The following is a 20876-nucleotide window of genomic DNA, read 5'->3' as shown; positions in this document are numbered from 1 at the left end:
TATATCATAACATTACATTACCTATTCATTTGGCCTACCGTACACCACACATCCTCTTTTCTACCTTTCCTCCTCGTTTGGGACTTTCAGAAAGGAGTGGGAATTTCAATCGAAAGTCATAACTCTCACATCATGCTCCAGGAAATTGGAGGTCCTGTCCCGCCGAACACTGACCATGTATGTCTGAACCCCGCCCTTTGCTTAACCCTGTATTCGCGGCAATTAGGTGGGGTCAAGTTGATACGAACCTCTTTTTCATAACTGTCGCTTTCGTTGTGCTTTTGCAAACATGTATATCATGATTGGCTAACAGAGTAAAAGGCAGTCAGTGTATCGCTTCCAACATGGAAGGCCAATGTTGCGTACGAAGAAGGTGAGCCGTGGATTGTACGTAAAATGCAGTGCGGCTACCCTCGGTTCTTTGTGCACCCTACTATTCAAGAGCTTGCTCTAGAAGTTGTGCAGCGCCACGGAAACCCCGAGACGGAGACTGCGACGTTGTTTCCGTCTCCGAAGACTGCGGAGATCTGTCGTTCGTTCATCTCGACAAAACTACCTGCCGAAGAATCGCGCAAAGTCCGCATCCTGAACTTTGTGCCATCTACAACGCACACAGAGGCGCAATCCTCCGCCGTGACATCACTTCTGTCATGTGTGGTGCATCCAAAGGAACATGCGTCAATTGCCAAACAAGTATGGCAGCATAGCGGGAATGGTGTTTCAAGTCGCAGGGGCGAGTTCTGCCTCAGCGCCTTGAGGGACGGTTTTCTTATCAAGAAAGAACACGCCGTGGCAGACGCAACATCTCAAAAATTCTCCAAAGGTCCACGAAGATACCGAGGAAAGGATTCCATCAGCGGAATGCCTCGAGGGAATGGAGCACACGCAGCTTCGGACCATTCTCCAGAAAAATCCGGGAACCAAGACGGGCGAGAGTATCTGCAGTTTATCGAAGAACGTTTTGGTCGCAATCTAAGCACCTCGCTCGCGGACCAGGCCAAATTGGCGGTGCGCAGACGCATAGCAGGTGTTTTGACTGCTGATCTAGACTTGAATGCAGCTCTAGAGGAAGCATCGGGGGAAGGAAGAATACCGGGGTTGACAGAGTCTGACGTCTTTCTTTTCCCCACGGGCATGAGCTCAATATTCAATTGCCATCAGATGTTGATGGCTGCAAGAGGTGGCATGACTAGCATCTGCTTTGGCTTTCCTTATATCGACACGCTAAAAATTCTTCAGAAGTGGGGTCCTGGCTGTCTATTTTATGGGCATGGCGCGTCTGAGGACCTGGATGATCTGGAGTCGCGGCTTGTCCATGGCGAAAGGTTTCTTGCACTCTTCACCGAGGTTCCTGGGAACCCATTACTCAAAACTCCCGACCTCCAACGTATCCGTTCTCTCGCAGACAGATACGATTTTGCAGTGGTGATTGATGAAACAGTGGGCAGTTTTCTCAACATTAACGTACTCCCCTATGCAGATATTGTGGTCAGTAGCTTGACAAAGATCTTTAGCGGGGATAGTAATGTTATGGGAGGAAGTGCCGTTCTCAACCCTCATGGACAATACTACCAGACTCTTAAGGAAACATTCCTTGCTGAGTACGAAGATAACTACTGGGCAGAGGATGCCGTTTTCCTGGAGAGGAATAGTCGTGATTTTGTGTCAAGGATCGAGAAGATCAACCACACAACTGAAGAAGTCACAGCAATGTTGAAGAATTCGACAGTCGGTAAGTCAATACTGGGAGCATCTCCAATCTCCATCCTGGACGAATTATCATTCTAATCTTGCATACAGTGAAAGATGTCTACTATCCCAAGTGGAACCCTTCGAGGCATTCGTATGAAGCCGTGCGGAATCCAAATGGAGGTTATGGCGGTCTTTTCTCAGTTACCTTCCATTCTGCCGCTGCTGCAGTTGCTTTCTTTGACCATCTCGAAGTACATAAAGGACCCAGCTTGGGAACCAACTTCACCTTGAGGTAACCCTACAACCGCCCTTTATTCTCCTCTTCGTCCCTCTTTCCGTCACCTTCTCGGGATTCGGCGGCAGTAGTACTGACTGGAAATTAGTTGTCCTTACACCCTATTGGCTCACTATAGTGAATTGGAGTGGGTATGTGAACTTTTCCTCTCTTCCTCTTTCAAAGTAGCTATGTTGCTCTTGGGATTCTGACATCTCCCTCCCAGGCAAAATCTTTCGGTATCGATCCTAACCTGGTGCGAGTAAGTGTCGGACTCGAGGAGCTGCCGGAACTCCAGTCTCGGATTCAAGCAGCTCTGGACGCAGCTACGAATGCGTAAACCATATTTTAAGAACTTTCTATTGAACTTTGCCCTCTTGCATGGCCGCTGTTGCCGTTTCAATCAAGTGACAGATCTGATCTTTAAATTGGCCCACACTAAAAGGCCAAATTTCAATTTGTACATACTCCTGCTCTAGACATGCAGATGGCAACATGAGTTGGCTCTCAGTCTAGCATGTATTCGTATCGATCGGTCTTTCGCATGCGTCAACGTCGGTAAGCACTCCAGCGGGAGGACCTGATACTGCATAACAAATAGGTCTTCAGAGTAACCGCTCTATACAGATTACAGAGTATGTACTCCGTAGTACGGATACTCTACCCTATAGGTACGTTAGGTACTCTGTAGTGTTTGTTGACAAAGTAATGTAATATAATTACATACAATATTACCTGTCTTTCCGCTTCAAAGTGCACTTGCCGGGTGTACTCTGGAGTAAATTTCAATACCAAAACGAACTAACTATTTTGATACGGGACCTGTCACGGGACTTGCTGCCAGCAAAAATTGCCCTTCACCTCCGGTTTCCTTCCAAGTTCATATAACGCGGATGCTCTAATAACCCCCAAACCAACAGCAGAGTCACAATCAAAATCTGGCTGAAGTAAGTATATTTTTCAATCCGATTTCTACCCATTTTCCTTAACCTGTCTGCTTTTATGTCGCCCCTCTTTGCAGCAGCATGCAAGCATTCTGCTCATCTCAAATTCGCTTTCGAGTTTGCTAACAATTGCTCTTTTCCTTAGTTCATTTAACGGGGCGATCTACCAATTTAGCATCCTTTATCTTGTTGTTATCTTTTTTTTTTATTCGAAAGAGAAAGAGAGGAAAGGAAAATCTCAAAACATAGCAGTTCACAAGAGACGCGCATACACCATGGCAGCTTGCATCGTGTGTCCCAAAAGGCCTCTTCTGGCTCTGCCATTCCTTCTTCCTTCATGCGAACCAGTCGCTCTCGAATTGAGACGCAATCAATCCACGTACAGGCGCACGAAACAACGTCTACGCGTCAAGCCGGATGCTTCATTCGGTGCCTCCAATCAATCACGCGATCAAATCATCTACAACCCTCCACCGACCGCCCCGTCCGTCTACCAAACACCAACCAAGTTTCTCCCTCCTGATGATGCGCGGAGAGCACTACGTACCGATGCCTCTTCGGGCCCCGAAAATGTCGACAGCTTTGCCTCCATATATAAAACATCACCCGAAAAGACGTATCACCTGAGCCAGTCGGATATAGAAGAGATCCGCAAACTCCGATTAAACGATCCGATGAGTTGGAGCCGATGGAAATTGGCCAAGCGCTTTGGTTGTTCCCCGATGTTCATCGCCATGGTTTGCGAGGCAGCCCCAGAAAAGAAGGAGATGCAGAAACAGATCCTTGAAGCAATTCAATCGAGATGGGGCGCGAAACGTCGGATGGCTAGGGAAGACCGACAGCTGCGGAGAGAAACTTGGGGAAGGGATGACTGAGTCCAGCACGCAGGTTATATCTGTTTTCTCTATTTTACCTTGTGCTCTCGTCGTGTATGTTTGGCAAAGGTCCTGTGGTTGTATAGAATCATGTACACTAGCGGCACTAGTTTCAACCGCATCATGTAATTGTTTTCAAACCCTTTAGAAATCCTACTAGTTTGCAAAAGAACATAAATGGGAAAAGAGCAAGGCCAACGAGACACTGGGAGGGGCCCTGTCTCATCTAGGAACACGAATAATCTAAGTTGTCGCTTACATACGGTAAAACTAGGTTAGAGCCGACAGAAGGTATCCATAGTAGGTAAACCACCCAGGTACCTACCGTAGGTTAGTAGTATGTAATTACCTCAGACCAAACCAATCGAGGACTTTCGATTTTCTTCCTGCAGCCCCAATGCCCCTCCCCCTCAGTCGCGTTGCAACCTCCCTCTTCAGACAATACAGACCACATCTGTCTTGCTCATCTGTCAACAGTACACCCTGGGCAACACAACTCACACACCCAAAGACTTCATTTTTTCGCCGCTCATTCTACGGACACGTCAGTGATCAAAAAATGGCACCACAGCTTGAGCCCTTCTTCCAGAAGTCAGTTTTGGTTTACCCCACCCTTTGGCGCCTGCAGACATGCGTTTTACCATCAGTTGATGTACAATTGCTAATGTTCTTTTCGTTATCTTAGGGTCGATGACCTCTCAGGCTCATTCATCGATCGTATGTTTATAACTTGCTACGGCGTGACGTCCATGCCATCCACTGACATGGTAGTAAGGGCTGCGAAAGGCTGTTGCAATCCCGTCCATCTCGGCGCAGGATGAGAACCGACCGGATGTGTTCAAGGTATGAAAAACAAACCCATGTTGCGACTTGGACGAGTTACTAACGTCTGTTATTATCCTCGAAGATGGGCCAATTTCTCGCCTCGGAACTCGAAGCTCTTGGAGCTGAAGTGGAACAAAGGCCGCTAGGCAAGCAGCCTGGAAAGGAGCACCTTGATCTCCCTCCTGTTATCCTTGCTCGGTATGGTAATGATAAGAACAAGCGGACGATCTTGGTATACGGTCATTATGACGTACAGCCTGCCTTGAAAGAAGACGGTTGGGCTACTGAGCCTTTCGACCTGACGGTCGACGCTCAAGGAAGAATGTTTGGCCGTGGAAGCACTGACGACAAAGGGCCTGTCTTGGGCTGGTTGAACGTGATTGAGGCCCACAAAAAGGCAGGTGTTGAGTTCCCTGTGAACCTCCTTTGCTGTTTTGAAGGCATGGAAGAATACGGCTCGGAGGGCCTCGAAGATCTGATCCAAGCCGAGGGCAAGAAGTTCTTCAAGGACGCAGACGCCGTATGCATCTCTGATAATTACTGGCTTGGAACGGAAAAGCCCTGCTTGACATATGGCTTGCGAGGTTGCAACTATTACTCAATCAGTATCTCCGGTCCTGCTCAGGATTTACATAGCGGTGTGTTCGGCGGTTCGGCCCATGAGCCAATGACGGATCTGGTCAACGTCCTTTCGAAGCTTGTTGACGTCCAGGGAAACATCATGATTCCTGGCCTCATGGATCTCGTCGCGCCTGTGACCGAGGAAGAAAAATCACTGTACGGTGATATCAGCTACAGCATGGAAAACCTTCACGAGTCGCTTGGCAGCGAGACTAGCATCCATCCCACAAAGGAACGAACTCTTATGGCCAGGTGGCGGTACCCCTCGCTTTCAATCCACGGTGTTGAAGGCGCCTACTCCGCCCCGGGTGCTAAGACGGTCATTCCAGCGAAGGTTATTGGCAAGTTCTCCATCCGTACTGTTCCTAACATGGAGAGCGAACAAGTGAGCAAGCTCGTTTTCGACTACATCAAGGCAGAGTTTGCCAAGCTCAATAGCAAAAACACTATGAACGTGTGGCTTCAGCATGACGGCAAGTGGTGGGTTTCCAGCCCGAAGCACTGGAACTTCACGGCTGCAAGCAAAGCTGTAACCCAGGTTTTCGGAGTCGAGCCCGACATGACTAGAGAAGGTGGCAGGTATGTCTCAAAAATAACACATCCTCTTCGAATTGAAGAGCGCCTAAGTTGGAAATCTTCTAATATATAATGCAGTATTCCTGTTACTCTGAGCTTCGAACAGGCTACCGGGAAGAATGTCCTTCTTCTGCCCATGGGAAGCTCAACCGATGCCGCCCATTCTGTCAATGAGAAACTTGACAAGAGAAACTACATTGAAGGTACCAAATTGCTCGGCGCTTATTTGCACTATGTGTCCGAGGAGCCTATCAACGCTTAAGCAGCAGCTTATCGCGAATTTGCCTCACATGTTGATTCATATATACTTTATATCTTGAATGTTACTAGTGAATGTCCGCGTGATCCAACAAAGATTCGAGCTATGTAGTACGGACGCATTTTGTACGTGCCGAATATAAACGTGGTAAAGCATCTAAAAAGTTAACTGGTGGAGTGGAGGGGGGGACCTCGATCTACGAATATCCCTCCTTTCATCCTAGGTAGTTAATTTTCTTGCATTGACGTATTATCTTGGGCGTCCTATCATGTAGTCTTTGAGGTAGATAATGTGTACAGTGTAGTACTAGCTTTCTTGTTCTTTGTCAGGGCCTGTGGGCGCTGCCGGAACCTTGGGTCGGGCTCGCCGCAGCTGGGTCATTAATGCCGTTTTAGGTTAGTCTTTCACGCGTGGGCCCGGAGACACGAGACGCGGCGCAGTGTCTTTATTCCCCTCAATAAACAATGAATTACATTGGCACAGTGCCAAAAGAATTCATTGACGCAACTTTTCCCTCATGTCTTCTTAGAAACCTCTGATATGTGCAATGCGATCAAAATTCTGAAGCTATCTACGTGATGTCGTCATCGCTGAAGCGTTCGCAGCAAGTGTCTTCGGAACCTGGTGATACCGATGAAGACGGTAGGGGTTCGGTCGCTAACGCCTCTCATTCTGTGAGCAGAAAATCCCCGTGGCAAGGAAAAAAGATGGCTTGAGCTGACTTGGATATCAAGCGAAAGCGACGCAGGTCAGGTTCCCGGAGCAGCGTGGACGACACCGGAACCAGCAACGACGAATCCGAGCAGAGACCGCCCTCGATAGCCGAATCTCTCGACGATAATGAAGACGCTCTGGAGTTAAGGGCGACGCAGGGGATCCAGGAGAAATACTCGTTTGCAAGCGATGAGCCAAATGTTCCCGCCGAGCATGGAATCCTTGAGCGCGTCGAATGTTACAATTTCATGTGCCATGACCACTTCTGCGTCGAACTTGGGCCGTTGATCAACTTCATTGTGGGCAAGAATGGCAGCGGAAAGAGCGCGGTACTCACCGGAATAACTCTCTGCTTGGGAGGTAAGGCATCTGCCACCAATCGTGGACAAAGTCTTAAAAGCTTCATCAAGGAGGGCCGGGAGTAAGTCATGGTAGTCTACCTTGGGGTCTACAATCTCTGATGTCGTCTTTCCAGGAGCGCTACTATCGTTGTCCGCATCAAGAATAGAGGAGAAGGGGCATATTTGCCGGATGATTACGGGAATTCAATCATCATAGAGCGCAACTTCACAAAAAGCGGTGCAAGTGGTTTCAAAATAAAGGCGGAAAATGGCCGCATTGTTTCAACCAAGAAGGCTGAGCTGGACTCCATCATTGATTTTTTTACATTGCAATTCGACAACCCTATGAACGTCCTTTCACAGGACATGGCTCGACAATTCCTCAGCTCGTCAAGTCCTGCCGAAAAGTACAAATTCTTCGTGAAGGGAGTCCAGCTAGAACAACTAGACCAAGACTACCGGCTCATTGAGGAATCTGCCGACCAGATTCTGGAGAAACTCAGGAACAGGGAGCAGGACATAGGTGTTTTAGAGCGACGCAGAGATGACGCCCGGCACAGACTGGACGTGTCTGATCAGCATGAGTCCTTGAGGGGTCGAGTTAGAGAGGTTCGTAATCAAATGGCTTGGGCTCAGGTCGAGGAGCAAGAGAGGGTAAGGATTTATCCATCAATCATAACGTTTGTCTGTATCTCTGATAAAAAAAATAGGCAAGGGACGCCTTTGACCACGAACTTGCAAATATCGACGCCAAAATTTCTACTGATGAAGCTGGACTCGAACAGTATGATGTCGAAATTCAGGATGCAGCAGGGGAAAATGAAACTGCAGCAGAATATGTTCGACAAGCCACTTCAGCGGTCGAGCGGGCCGAAAGTGAAAAGGAAGAAATCAAGACAAAATGGAATGAGCAAATGAGTGGGCGTCATGATTTGCAGGTCTGCTTTCCAGTACGCGATTTTTACGGCTCGCATTAACCAACATCGTTAGGCCGAGCAACGTCAAATAAGAGATTATCTCAAGGCAGCGGAAACACGGCTTAGTGAAGCGCAAGAGAAGATCGACCAGGAAAACCAGCGGCTAGCTGATATCAGTGGTGGCAGTGTCACACAGAAGCAGGAAGAGCTTGAACAAGCCAAAGCAGAAATGCTTGAAGCCCGTACACGGTCGGAAGAGCATCAGCTTGATACGGATCGTCTATCGCGTGAAGTAGCAGATGCTGAAGCGGGCGTCAAATCCGCTACCATTCCAGTCAATAAAGCTAAAGCCGACGTTGAGCAGGCGGAAACCGTCCTTCGCAATCTGAATAAAGAAGGTGGAGCCCAAAGGTCAGGATATCATGAAAAGATGCCAGCGCTCCTTCGAGCGCTTCAACAAGAAAGGTCATTTACAGTGTCACCTGTGGGCCCCATTGGGAATCACATAACCCTGCTGAAGCCTGAATGGTCATCTATCCTCGAGAATTCACTTGGAGGGACCTTGAACAGTTTCATTGTCACCTCCAAGAGAGACATGAATATTTTGTCAAATGTCATGCAAAGGGTTAATTGGTTAGTATCCATCTCTTTTGCCCTGTCATACGTGGTGTGTTCTAACATTCGGAAGTGTGTGTCCCATCTTCATCGGAAGCAATGGTCACATTGATACATCGGAGCATGAACCTGACGCTCAGTTCAATACAACGTTGCGTGTCCTGCAGGTTAGTGCCCCCGTGTGTACCTAAGTCGTAATCTAATTTGAATATTTTTAGATCGACAATGATCTGGTCCGTCGACAACTTATCATCAATCATGGTATCGAGCAAATGCTACTTATTGAGAACTTGGAGGAAGCAACATCAGTTCTCTTTGATGGGCCGCGCCCGAGAAATGTGAAGCGGTGCTATTGCATTGATCAAACAGACCGAAGAAGAGGCATCCATCTGTCATACAGCCGGTCAGGTGAACCAAGTCAAGCACCTGTTTCTGTTTATACCGGAAGCCCACGGATGAAATCCGATCTGGCTGATCAAATCAGGTGATTCTTTTGGATTGTACCCCCGACTGTTTGCCATTATACTGACAGCCGCCCTCAGGGTCCAACGTGATGTAGTTGCGGACCTTCGACGCATGGTTGGCAATCTAGAGCAGCAGCTCCGTTCCGCCCGGTCTCGTCTAGAAACTTGCAAACAGCAAAAAGTGAGGCACGAAAGAGAGTCGAGTTCACTGCGAGACGCGATGCAGCGAAAAGAGGACCATGTCGACGCACTGACCGAAGCGTTTGACAAAGATAATGTCGAGGATGGGCAAATGGATTTGCTGCGAACGACTCTAAAGGAAGCTGAAGAAGAAAAGCAGCTGAATGAAAATTCATTGAAAGATAGTGCTGACGCTATGGATGATATGATGAAGAAATTGAAAGCGATAAAGCAGGAACTTGCCGCTAAAGATGCCAACATCGCTGCATTGCAGGAAGAACTTCGTGTTGCTCAGAGTGAAGAACTGATGGTTTCTGATAAGCGCCGAAAGATTTTCAGTCAGAAAAATCAGGCGATCGAACAACTTCGGAGCCTCAAGGAACACAGGGACAAGTTATCACGCGAGAAAGAGGAGACTTCTGCGCGTATTGTCGAGTTTATCGAGAAGGCCAGTTTGGTTTCACCAAGGGTCCCGATCGATGAGGGTGAAACCGCTGCCAGTCTAGACAAGAAGCTCGAGCGGCTTCATAAAGATATCGAGCGTTGCAATCAGCAGTAAGTAAGAACGCAACTATCTCCGATCTTTTGCTAATTGCCTTTTTTTCTTCTTTGTCAGATTGGGAGCTTCGCGAGAGGCAATTGCTGCCGACGCCACAGAGGCGGCCACTGCTTACGAACGTGCATTGAAACAAGTAGAAGAATTCAGGTTGCTTGCTGATGTATGTTTTTGTTTACCTTCGTCTCCCTTCGCAGCTTTTCGGTTATGCTTGGTCTTTTATGCTAAACTCCAATGCGCACAGGTCCTCAAGGCCACTCTGGAACATCGGCAAAAACGCTGGAAAATCTTTAGATCGCACATCTCATCTCGCGCGAAGGCTCAGTTTACGTACCTTTTGAGCGAAAGAAGCTTCCGGGGTCGTCTTCTGACTGACCATGAGGGTAAACTTCTTGACCTTCAGGTATGTTATCTTGTAAACCTGTTCTATGTCTCCGCAGCCTAACAATCCCATAGGTGGAGCCTGATATAACGAAAGACAACAGTACTGGGCGTGGCGCAAGAACGCTGTCCGGCGGCGAAAAGTCATTCTCACAAGTTTGCCTTCTATTGGCCCTTTGGGAAGCCATGGGTTCTCCAATACGCTGCTTAGACGAGTTGTATGTGGATGAGGCCCTTTTTTAAATACACAATAACTAACACCAAATCTGCAGTGACGTTTACATGGATCACATTAACAGAAAAATGGCTATCGATATGCTCGTAAGACCCCTCCGTCTTAACCTCAATCCGTGAGGTATTTGCTAATTCCGGATAGATGCTCGCGGCCCGGCGCTCGATTGGACGGCAATTCATACTCATCACACCAGGATCGAGGAGTGAGATCAGTTTAGCCCCTGATGTTCGAGTGAAAGAGTAAGTCCCAGATGCGCGCATACGGCGAAAGTCATAACTAACGTTCCCCCTTTAGATTGGCAGAACCGGAACGAGGACAGACAAGGTTGGCATTTTAGACATAAACGATCAATGGCATCTCGCCATTCTTTGTTCATTGGGCATTGTCAAAGCGCGATGCCTTTTTAGTGTGAGCAACTGCTTTTGTAATTTAGCGTACCACTTCGATGAGCGAGACTCCTACTCTGGGAGTCATGTTTGGAAACCCACATAGGACCAAACAAGCCGGAGGAACCATATCCGATACAATAGAATCAAAAAATGGTAAAACAGACCCAATAATAATATCATCAGAATCCCAAGCAGTTAATACAAGAGTGTCTGGTATCTACACGTACTCCCAAGTACTGCACAGGCAGTAGTAGTACTCGCTGCGGTAAGGGCGAGGGCCAACCCTGTGGCCCCGGCGACTCCGGCGGGCACTATACACATTACACACAGGCTGTACCTGGCCTAGTAATAATGACTAATGGCGACTGGAGATGGTATGATGGAAGATCTGTCTGTTGTGTTCCAAGTCTCATTCGACACCCTCTCGTAACAAAACCCCCAATTCCTTGATGATAACCTTGCACTGTTGCACTCCATTGTGAGATAAGCCACGCTAGTTTGATTTTCTTTTTCTTTGCCTGATCGTTTGAACCACTGGCTGCTCTCCACTACCCTCCCCCGCAGAGAGAAATTTGCCTGCAAAAAAACCCTCTGAAGATTACTCTGGTCTCAAACTTCCTCGATAACTTCTCCTCTCAGAACCTGGAACATACTTCTTTACCTCACTTAAATCAGTTGACACTTATTATCAATCAACAGCTTGCACCTAATAGCAAGACAATCTCAACATATTTCTCCTTCGCCCTGTCCATTCTCGTCTCCTCCTGGTGTGAAAGAAGGAATCTCCGCCCACACCGCCTGGGGTCCACTTCCAAATACCAAACTTGGAATTCAATCTTGGGCTTTTCAAGATCGCCAGCCGCTACCACAGCCGATTGCCTGTGTCGAAACACCAAACCTACTATCTCCCTCTATACTCGAGCCTTTTTTTACTTGCCCAACCACCTGGACTCGACACTTTGTGTGCATCAATATTCCCTTGCACACTCGATAATAATCTCCAAAATCCACCGCATTCGGTCGAGGGCGGGACGTGAAGACAATACAATCACTGGTCCCCGTTATTTGAAATAGTTGATCACCATGGCCGACGCTCTTGCCTCGCAGCTCAACAACACTAGTTTGGGGTATGTTGGCCTTTGGTGTTCCATTGGCGTTGTACGCTTTCAATGTACTCACGGTTTCTTGTGTTAGGGGAGCAAATACGGATGCAAAATGGAAAGAACAAATCAATGCACCTATTAAGGATGGAAGGCCACAAACTGAGGTTTGTCCTCGGCTACCTTCGCTGACTATTCCGCGAGGTCTAACATGAATCTAGGATGTAACAGCTACGAAAGGTCTTGAATTTGAGGATTTCTACATCAAACGTGAGCTTATGATGGGTATCTTCGAGGCTGGGTTCGAAAAGCCATCCCCTATCCAAGAAGAAACGATACCGGTTGCCCTTACTGGCAGAGACATCTTGGCTCGAGCAAAGAACGGCACTGGCAAAACAGCTGCCTTCGTCATCCCTACTTTGGAGCGCATCAATCCCAAGAGCACAAAAACTCAAGCTCTTATCCTTGTTCCTACGAGAGAGCTTGCACTTCAGACATCTCACGTCTGCAAGACACTCGGTAAACATCTGGGAATCAACGTGATGGTTACCACCGGTGGAACTGGGTTGATGGATGATATCATCAGACTGAACGATGCGGTCCACATTCTCGTCGGAACTCCTGGCAGAGTCCTTGATCTAGCGAGCAAGGGCGTAGCAGAACTTACTGAGTGCCCTACTTTCGTCATGGATGAGGCTGACAAGCTGCTGTCTCCCGAATTCACCCCGGTCATTGAACAGCTGTTGTCATTCCACCCCAAAGACCGCCAGGTGATGCTGTTTAGTGCGACATTCCCTATGATTGTCAAGTCTTTCAAGGTACAACCGTCATATCCGCGTTCGGCCATCTGTCCAGAATGTGTGGCTAACATCGTCTACAGGATCGGCACATGCGCAATCCTTATGAAATCAACCTTATGGATGAACTTACACTCCGCGGCATAACTCAGTACTACGCTTTCGTGGAAGAGAAGCAAAAAGTTCACTGCCTGAACACTCTCTTCTCCAAACTTCAAATCAACCAGTCGATTATCTTCTGCAACTCTACAAACCGTGTGGAATTACTTGCGAAGAAGATTACGGAATTGGGCTATTCATGCTTCTATTCACACGCCAGAATGCTCCAGCAACATCGTAACCGGGTTTTCCACGATTTCCGGAACGGCGTATGCCGTAATCTGGTCTGTTCGGATCTGCTTACTCGGGGTATTGACATCCAAGCCGTGAACGTTGTCATCAACTTCGATTTCCCGAAAAATGCCGAGACCTATCTTCATCGAATCGGCCGATCCGGTCGTTTCGGGCACCTTGGTCTTGCAATCAATCTGATCAACTGGGAAGATCGCTTCAACTTGTACAAGATCGAACAGGAGCTGGGAACAGAAATCCAGCCTATCCCCCAGAATATCGATAAGAAGCTCTACGTCTACGAGTCTCCGGATACCATCCCGCGCCCAATCTCCAACCCGGCCCTAACACAGCAAACCAACACCAGCGCAGGCCCCGGAGAACGCCGCAACCATCATCCAGGTGGTGGCAACCAGCAATTCAATCGCGGGCGGGGCTCGTATCGGGGCCGGGGACAGGGTCAGGGTCAACGTCGCGGCGCTCACGGTCAAGGAGACCGATTTGGTCCTTCCCAGGGTCATCAAGGCGGCAACTCCCAAGCTGCACAAGCATTATAATTTGTTGATCAATAAATTCGGCTTGTTATTGGTGTCTCTTGCCCTGCAGCTTCTAGTCATCCTCGATTTCTCTTGTGCATGTGTTTATCACGATGGTGTCCCTCCCTCTTCCGCCTTCCTATCTTCTTAACAAAATCTTCGACAAATGCGCTATCTCTACGTTCCATGGAGCTGATTATGCGCCTCCTTTGCTCTTCTTTCGCGCCGTGTTCAGTTATTTCGGTAACACGATGTCTTAACAGTGTTTCGGCATCGGTGTCGTATCTCAATTTCATTCTAGGGGCTGGCTTGTGACTTCTGATTGATGATGTCCTTGCTTGTGCCTCCATTAGCGTTCAACTAACGTCCTCGACCCCAGTTTCTGCGTTATGCATGCTCGTCTTTCCTCCTTATCTCGACAATCCACCTTCTTGTACATACGATTACCTACGACTACATCCTTCGGTTTTTTACTTACGGATAATGGCGTTTTCGAGCATCGGAGTCAGCGGTGCAGCTCTTTGTTATAATCTTTGTGGACTGCTACGAGCCGACTTGTTCATCGGGGAGCAGATGATGTTCTCTTTTGCTTCATGACAACCCTATATTCCCGTGGGTGGAGTTGGGAATTCGATATCATCCAGATCGCTCGGACAGTCCGAATTCGTCCTTCTCTGGACTGTATTTTTTTCTTTCTGCTCGTTGTTTTTTTCTCTCTTTTGCTTGATGCGTCATTTTTTCCTCTTTGGGCCCTCAAAGGTTGGGCTCACAGTGCATCAAATGCTTGCTTGCAGATGTTGCGCAAGACCATCTCCTCTTTCGATTGTGTCACGGTCTCAATCGTTGTCCGTATATGAGTCTGCATGGTCAAAACACCCCATGGCGACCTCAACTTTGTTTCTATGTTTTCTCTATCTCTGTCTCTGGTCCTGTCTCTGTCCATGTGTGGTTTCCGTGTCTATGTCAGAATGGGTGTCCTTTGGGTTCATTTTCTCGGCAGTGGACAGCGGGCAACAATGACGAGAACCCAGATCCCAAGCCATTTGGGGAGGGAACGAAAGGGAAAGATGAAGAACAAAGTGAAAATGAAGAAAAGAAAAAGGAAAAGAAGGAGAGGGGGGAAGGAAAAAGGAGAAAGGAGGAAGTATAAAAAAAAAGAAAAGAAAAAACAAAAAAAAAGAAGGGGGGAAATATATTAGAGAAAACAGATGATGAATTGGGGGTATGGAATCGCACGAAGCCTCGAAGTGGTGGTCTTCGAGAATGGGGACGCAGGACTAGAGAAAATGTGAGAAATGCGAGGGGATAAGAGATGGCTACATCCAGCAACAATAGTGGTACTGTTAGCATCTTCAAATTGACAATGAATTATCCCCTCCACAGGAAACCGCGCAGCTGTCTGTGTCGGATGCCAGTGCTGTCAATAAATTGCACTGACATGCCTCGTAATATCCTCCTCTTCTGTAAACTACGATTGTGAAGGATACCTGACGTCGTTCCCCAAACAATTATCTATTGAACCCTCGATACAACATGCATTATCACATTGGCAATTACACAGATCACCACATACCTACAGACAACAGACACATACGTGGGGCAATACAGTTATCTTGTTTCACTAGCTAAGGGCACGCACGCAGATTCTCTAGTAGGAGTGCTTGATGGATGACTATTAGAAGCGAGTATAACATGATTGAAGACGGCACATCCCACCAAAGACATCCATAATTTATGTTATGCCAATATCTAAACAGCAACTAGGTCAATCAACAACCTGAATGCTATCAAGACCATCAAGTATCTAGTTGCCGATAAAAGTCGGTGGGTCCGGGGTATGTCGCGCCGATAATAGTGATTCGCTAAGTCGGGGTCTCCCGGAATCCCTCTAGTTCTTCACAGACCTCGGACCCGGAGCCTGAGCCACCGACCCGACCCGGTTAGCTGCAATTGCGCTATCGGACCTCTCTGATCTTAAACTTCGACCCAGAGGAACGACTGTCTTCAATATAAAACACAACCTCCCATTGTTGCCAATTGGGATTATTACACAATGGCGACCACAGAAAAGAATCAGACGCAAAAAGTAAAGGACTCTCAACCCCCCGGTGAATGTCCACTAACTAATTGATAGCCTAGCAGTTTGCGCTCCATCCTCGCGGGCTCGTCTGCAGGAGCGGTGGAAATTGGTAATGACTCGTTCCTACCAAATGACATCTTATCTCAGTCGCACGGGATCGCTAACATTTGAATCAGCGATCACATACCCCGCTGAGTGTACGTCCTGACCGGATTCAAACCCGACAAAGCTAATCACGCAACCAGTTGCCAAAACTCGCACGCAACTAAACCGGAGGTTGCCAGATGGCAAGAAGCTACCATGGCCCCCGTTCGGAAGCCAATGGTACGCCGGGTGTACTACATTGATTATCGGAAACTCTGCGAAGGCAGGCATCCGTAAGTCACTTATCAACTGGCCAATGTATACACTATGGGTAGATCCCCGCTTACCGTCATTTCAATCCAGGTTTTGTCGCCTTTGACTTCCTCAAGTCCCTCCTCCAAGACGAAAATGGCAAGATTTCGGGCCCGAAGACTGTGGTTGCGGGCTTTGGAGCTGGTTTTACAGAGTCTCTTTTGGCAGTCACGCCATTCGAAAGCATTAAAACGCAAATGTTCGTCCACACCGGTTGAGACCACGACTACGCCCGTTTGGACTTGATGCTAACAGGGAACGCGCGCAGTATTGACGACCGGAAGTCGGCTAAGCCTCGCATGCGCGGGTTCTTACACGGCAGCAAGCTCATATTCCAGGAGCGAGGTGTGAAAGGATTCTTCCAAGGGTTTGTTCCTACGACTGCAAGGCAAGCCGCCAATTCGGCCACGCGATTCTCGAGCTACACCATGTTGAGGCAGATGGCCGAGGGCTATGTCGCGCCCGGCGAGAAGTTAGGAACGATGAGCACTTTCGCCCTGGGTGGAATGGCTGGTCTTATCACGGTGTAAGATGATTTCCCAGCTGGAGACTGCAACTCGCCAGGAAACAGGAGACGCTGACATCTATCTACCATAGCTACGTCACACAACCGCTCGATACGGTCAAGACTAGGTCAGTCCCGATATCAAACCGATAAGCACGACGATAGCAGCTAACACGATAACAGGATGCAATCTCTCGAAGCCAGTAAATTCTATCGAAACAGTTTCGTCTGTGCAACCAAGATTTTCAAAGATGAAGGGTTTACGACTTTATGGTCCGGCGCTGTTCCTCGTCTTGCACGGCTCATCCTGAGTGGGGGCATCGTATTCACCATGTTCGTCTTGCTGCCTACCTTACCTTTTGACGAACCGTACACTAACTGACTGTTGACAGGTACGAAAAATCCATGGAGCTCCTCGACACCTTAGACCCTGAGAAACGATACATCTAATGTTCTGGATGGTGTGCCAAATATTCCACTGGTGTTGAGGCAAGGTTTATTCATGTTTCTACCATGCCAATAGAATTCAATTACCATATGTGTACATCTATCCATCCGCAAACTAGTGGAACGCGAAAGAAATGTCGCTTTCCCAGATAAGAACACCATCCTCACCCATTGTAGGTCAGTCGGTAAGCAACATGCGTTACGTGTCTATATAGCAGTCTGGTGTGCCAGGCAAGTCTATAAGCGGAGTGAGTATAACATGTACCTAGCAGCCAGTCTTACCGAGGAAGCTCGGGCCTGTAGCACGTGTGCAATACTAGACCTTTAAAACTCTCGAACCCATATGATTCTTGATCTTCTAAGCACGCATAGCCCTGAGAAGAGAATAACTTACTGAAGATAGTTATTGAGCGGTGCTTATGGTTCACATACTTGGTATATATTGGGAAAATTACGGCTGTATTTTTGGGGGCGTTTCCTGTATTATAGAAACCGCAATCGGTGGCCGAACTCTATTGACATTGGCTGCGCAGGCGGGGATTTATCGGTCGACAAACGACTACTCTGTACTGCATGGTAGATTCCACATCGCAATTTGTTGTAGATGTATATAGCACTGAATACCAACGTATCAAGAGCAGCAGATTCCCATACAATATGGGCGATGAACTGCTGTACGATGCGGAAGACCCCGGCGTAATCAATCATGTATTTTAGTCATCTGGTATGAAAAGGACAGGTAATCCTGTACACAGGAGTAAGACAGTACACGTATGACGGCGTAAAGGCCAGACTGGATAGTTCCGCCAGCCGCTAGGACTTCTTTATCTATCTTCACTACTTGATGCTGTGGTGGCTGCCATTTGACCATGTAACTTGATCTATGGCCTCTTAATGGTCTCGTCGCTGCCACTGCAATTCTAATTTATGAGCTTGAAACCTTCATCATTCTTTTCTGGTATTATCTCCAGGTGGTTTATCAATACTATGCTCTCTCTGCGCTGAACTTGTCCCCTTCGAAGCCAGTACACCAAATATCATATTCAGCATGCATATCTCGCTGGGATCCCTCGTCGTTGTCCTCGGGTGTCTGTCAACTGCGCACGGCCTGCAGGCATCTTCGATACCCCCCGACACTCCGCTTGCGTCCTTGATCGCTTCCGCAAAGACACACCTTGCGGGCGGTTCCCCCAGCGAAGCTCTTCTATATTTCGACGCCGCCGTCTCCAGGGATCCTAAGAACTATCTGACCGTCTTCCAACGAGCCGCCGCCTACCTATCCCTCGGAAAGAACACACAAGCTCTCGGTGATTTCGACCGGGTCCTACAGCTGAAGCCGGATTTCGAAAGCGCCCTGGTTCAACGAGCTCGCCTCAGGGCCAGTTCCGCGAACTGGGAAGGTGCTTTGAGTGATCTTGAGAATGCCGGCAAAAAGTCATCGGACGAATCGAGGGAAATCCAGGAGGCTCGAGACGCGATGGTCTCTGCGCTAAACGCCGAGAAACAGGGCGCCTGGGAAACCTGCGTCAGTCAAGCAAACGTGGCCATCATGAGAGCAAACTCGTATCTCCCCTTGCGACAAGCTCGGGCACACTGCCATATTGAGAGGGGTGAGATTGAGGAAGGGCTCAGTGATCTTGTTCGTGCGCTACATATCTCTCCTGGTTTGGTAGAACCCCATCTACAAATATCGTCGACTCTGTTCTATGCCATCGGGGACAACGATCGTGGTCTCGCGCAGATTCGCAAGTGCTTACACTCGGACCCTGATTCGAAACCGTGCAATAAACTCTATCGGAGAGAGAAGCAGCTGGCCAAGCGGATACAGCGACTAGGAGACTTTGTGGAATCCCGGAAATTCAACAACGTCATCAATCTGATAGTCGGGGCGGGCGGAGAAAGTGGGCTCCTCGAGGATGTGAAGGAGGATGTCGCAGAAGCAAGGACAGCCGGACATATTCATCCCAATGCCCCTAACAATCTATATGCCTCCTTGGTCGAACGGACTTGCGAGGCTTACCGTGAGGTTTGTAATCCCCTTCCTTGTAACGGGCAAAGTTGATTAACCGAGGCTAATCTTCTATGAAGACACACATGATGAAGAAGGCTTCTGGGTACTGTTCTGAGGCCCTTGAGTTAAACCCCCATTCCCTGCCAGCGCTATTATACAAAGGACAGGTGGCCATCGATGAGGATCGCTTTGATGAGGCCATGAACATCCTCAATCAGGCGCGGGAACACCATCCAAGCTGCAAGGAATGCCAGACACTTCTACAAAAAGCACATACTCTACAGAGGCGTGCAAAGCAAAAGGACTACTACAAGGTCTTGGGTGTTAGCCGCGACGCTGATGACCGAACAATCAAGAAGGCCTATCGGCAGTTGACAAAACAGCATCACCCCGACAAGACGACCTCCCAGGGTGTCCCGAAGGAGGAAGCCGAGAAAAAAATGGCTTCTATCAACGAAGCTTACGAAGTCCTGTCGAGTGCGGAACTCAGGGAGCGTTACGACAACGGCGACGATCCAAACGATCCGGAGTCTCAACGGGGGAATCCGTTCCAAGGGAGTCCGTTTGGTGGCGGGGGTGGTCAGCAATTCTTTTATCAGCAGGGTGGCCCCCAGTTCAAGTATTCGGGTCAGGGATTCAACTTCCGGGGTGGTTTTCCTTTCCGATGACACTCCTGATGTGGGTCGGGCCGGTGTCTTTGTGGCTTTGTTTCTTTTGCCATATTACCTTGGGCGTTCATGTTGGCTAGTTACCTGTTTGCACCACTTAATTGTTGGCATGTTTACTATATGGCATTCCAGTCTTAGTTCATTCAAGTAGCGAAACACTAACTCCATAACCTATCTCCTCGGTGGATCCGTCAGAGGAACGTAACTAACTTGCAGTACCTTCTCCTTATGCACCGAACCGTCCTCCTTTTTATCCACTACCCAGATATACTGCCCACCGCCAAAACCAAGACTCCCTCGCCGTCCCCCTTCACCGGCAGCGGCAACAGGAATAAACATCCGCCCCGGAGCCCGAAGTTGTTCCATCAACACAGGATGGAGCTCTTCTGCCGCCGCGCCAACATGGATGGCATCATACGGCGCGCCATCTTTCCACCCCAAGCGACCATCCGCAGTAATAAACTCCACCTTGCCGCTGTCTAGTAAGCTGCGGCCCTGCTCCGACTTGCGCATATTGTGATTTGCCAGATCAACGAGCTCCTGTATATGATCTACCCCAATCACACACCCGCCATCGGTGTCCGCTGGCCCGGTGGCAAGGTTAGCGAGAACGTGCGTCAAGTAGCCAGATCCGGATCCAATGTCCAGCACCCGAGAGCCAGGCCTGATGAAATCAATGAGGTATTCGCACGCGTGTCCGTGCATGTGCGGGGCAGATATCGTCGCACTGTGTCCGATCGACTGCGGGGAGTCCGAGTATGGCCTTGAAGGGGCATAGTGGCCCCTGTCAACCTGGAATCACGGGATCAGAATACCATACGTACACCGAGGTGTGGCAGATGCTCGCCCCCACGGGCGGGATCTGTGCTGCCAGCCTGTGCTGCTGGCACTTGGGACCATCGCCTGGGCTGTAGGACCCTCACCTTGAGCATGGCGTCTTTCACCCGTTCATTCTTGATCAATCCGGTTCTGTACAGGTTTTCGATCATCTCCGTGTTGCTGGACCCTGAACAGTACCACGCCATCGTGTGGTTTGTTCTTTTTGTGCTGTACAATCTTTTGGCACGGTGGATGGCTTTCTTGAGCATGTAGCAGTCGCGACTTCCGACACTGTGAGTGGAAATCGGTAAAGTAGTGCGAGTACTGAT

General features: G+C 48.6%; 10 protein-coding genes across 10 annotated transcripts; 8 read left to right on the top strand and 2 right to left on the bottom strand.

Annotated features, from left to right (window-relative positions):
- Positions 1–11: 11 nt before the first annotated feature.
- On the top strand, positions 12–2461 carry P168DRAFT_245714 (cystathionine gamma-synthase). The gene is made up of 5 exons (XM_024834015.1): positions 12–177; positions 322–1732; positions 1801–1984; positions 2076–2118; positions 2193–2461. The coding sequence occupies exons 1-5, from the start codon at positions 133–135 to the stop codon at positions 2304–2306; spliced, it is 1797 nt and encodes a 598-aa protein (XP_024696287.1). The 5' UTR covers positions 12–132; the 3' UTR covers positions 2307–2461.
- A 400-nt stretch (positions 2462–2861) lies between these two features.
- Positions 2862–3932, top strand: P168DRAFT_285898 (mitochondrial 54S ribosomal protein mL58; the record flags this gene model as incomplete). Its single annotated transcript, XM_024836240.1, has 2 exons — positions 2862–2913; positions 3056–3932. A coding segment is annotated over exon 2 (596 nt), but the record flags the coding sequence as incomplete, so codon positions are not given.
- A 221-nt stretch (positions 3933–4153) lies between these two features.
- On the top strand, positions 4154–6169 carry P168DRAFT_285897 (M20 family dipeptidase). The gene is made up of 5 exons (XM_024836239.1): positions 4154–4376; positions 4471–4502; positions 4561–4628; positions 4693–5810; positions 5886–6169. Exons 1-5 carry the CDS (start codon positions 4345–4347, stop codon positions 6067–6069), a joined length of 1434 nt encoding a protein of 477 aa, XP_024696285.1. The 5' UTR covers positions 4154–4344; the 3' UTR covers positions 6070–6169.
- Positions 6170–6559: 390 nt separating this feature from the next.
- On the top strand, positions 6560–11050 carry P168DRAFT_261563 (DNA repair protein SMC6). The gene is made up of 14 exons (XM_024834699.1): positions 6560–6740; positions 6801–7201; positions 7256–7775; positions 7832–8059; positions 8112–8671; positions 8727–8820; positions 8872–9137; positions 9196–9852; positions 9914–10016; positions 10098–10256; positions 10310–10452; positions 10507–10555; positions 10611–10708; positions 10764–11050. Exons 1-14 carry the CDS (start codon positions 6645–6647, stop codon positions 10804–10806), a joined length of 3417 nt encoding a protein of 1138 aa, XP_024696284.1. The 5' UTR covers positions 6560–6644; the 3' UTR covers positions 10807–11050.
- An 891-nt stretch (positions 11051–11941) lies between these two features.
- On the top strand, positions 11942–13642 carry dhh1 (DExD/H-box ATP-dependent RNA helicase DHH1; the record flags this gene model as incomplete). Its single annotated transcript, XM_024833123.1, has 4 exons — positions 11942–11985; positions 12053–12125; positions 12180–12776; positions 12839–13642. The coding sequence occupies 4 exons, from the start codon at positions 11942–11944 to the stop codon at positions 13640–13642; spliced, it is 1518 nt and encodes a 505-aa protein (XP_024696283.1).
- A 451-nt stretch (positions 13643–14093) lies between these two features.
- On the top strand, positions 14094–14531 carry P168DRAFT_571 (uncharacterized protein). The gene has a single exon (XM_024842014.1). The coding sequence runs from the start codon at positions 14215–14217 to the stop codon at positions 14476–14478; it is 264 nt and encodes an 87-aa protein (XP_024696282.1). The 5' UTR covers positions 14094–14214; the 3' UTR covers positions 14479–14531.
- On the bottom strand, positions 14532–15116 carry P168DRAFT_572 (uncharacterized protein). Its single transcript, XM_024842016.1, has one exon. The coding sequence runs from the start codon at positions 14969–14971 to the stop codon at positions 14585–14587; it is 387 nt and encodes a 128-aa protein (XP_024696281.1). The 5' UTR covers positions 14972–15116; the 3' UTR covers positions 14532–14584.
- Positions 15117–15585: 469 nt separating this feature from the next.
- On the top strand, positions 15586–17138 carry P168DRAFT_285895 (putative mitochondrial tricarboxylate transporter (Ctp)). Its single transcript, XM_024836238.1, has 9 exons — positions 15586–15707; positions 15756–15810; positions 15878–15898; positions 15947–16078; positions 16149–16296; positions 16366–16623; positions 16695–16730; positions 16786–16935; positions 16995–17138. The coding sequence occupies exons 1-9, from the start codon at positions 15675–15677 to the stop codon at positions 17050–17052; spliced, it is 891 nt and encodes a 296-aa protein (XP_024696280.1). The 5' UTR covers positions 15586–15674; the 3' UTR covers positions 17053–17138.
- Positions 17139–18097: 959 nt separating this feature from the next.
- Positions 18098–19728, top strand: P168DRAFT_261553 (DnaJ and TPR domain protein; the record flags this gene model as incomplete). The annotated part of the gene is made up of 2 exons (XM_024834698.1): positions 18098–19075; positions 19138–19728. 2 exons carry the CDS (start codon positions 18098–18100, stop codon positions 19726–19728), a joined length of 1569 nt encoding a protein of 522 aa, XP_024696279.1.
- Positions 19729–19787: 59 nt separating this feature from the next.
- Positions 19788–20788, bottom strand: P168DRAFT_285893 (protein-L-isoaspartate O-methyltransferase). Its single transcript, XM_024836237.1, has 2 exons — positions 20652–20788; positions 19788–20520 (listed from the first exon to the last, which is right to left on the bottom strand). Exons 1-2 carry the CDS (start codon positions 20751–20753, stop codon positions 19900–19902), a joined length of 723 nt encoding a protein of 240 aa, XP_024696278.1. The 5' UTR covers positions 20754–20788; the 3' UTR covers positions 19788–19899.
- Between the last annotated feature and the right edge of the window lie 88 nt (positions 20789–20876).

This window comes from Aspergillus campestris (assembly GCF_002847485.1).
Source record: "Aspergillus campestris IBT 28561 chromosome Unknown P168scaffold_1, whole genome shotgun sequence".
Classification (NCBI taxonomy): domain Eukaryota; kingdom Fungi; phylum Ascomycota; class Eurotiomycetes; order Eurotiales; family Aspergillaceae; genus Aspergillus; species Aspergillus campestris.
Note: the sequence above shows the minus strand (reverse complement) of the source record. Positions and strands in the feature narration are given on the sequence as shown.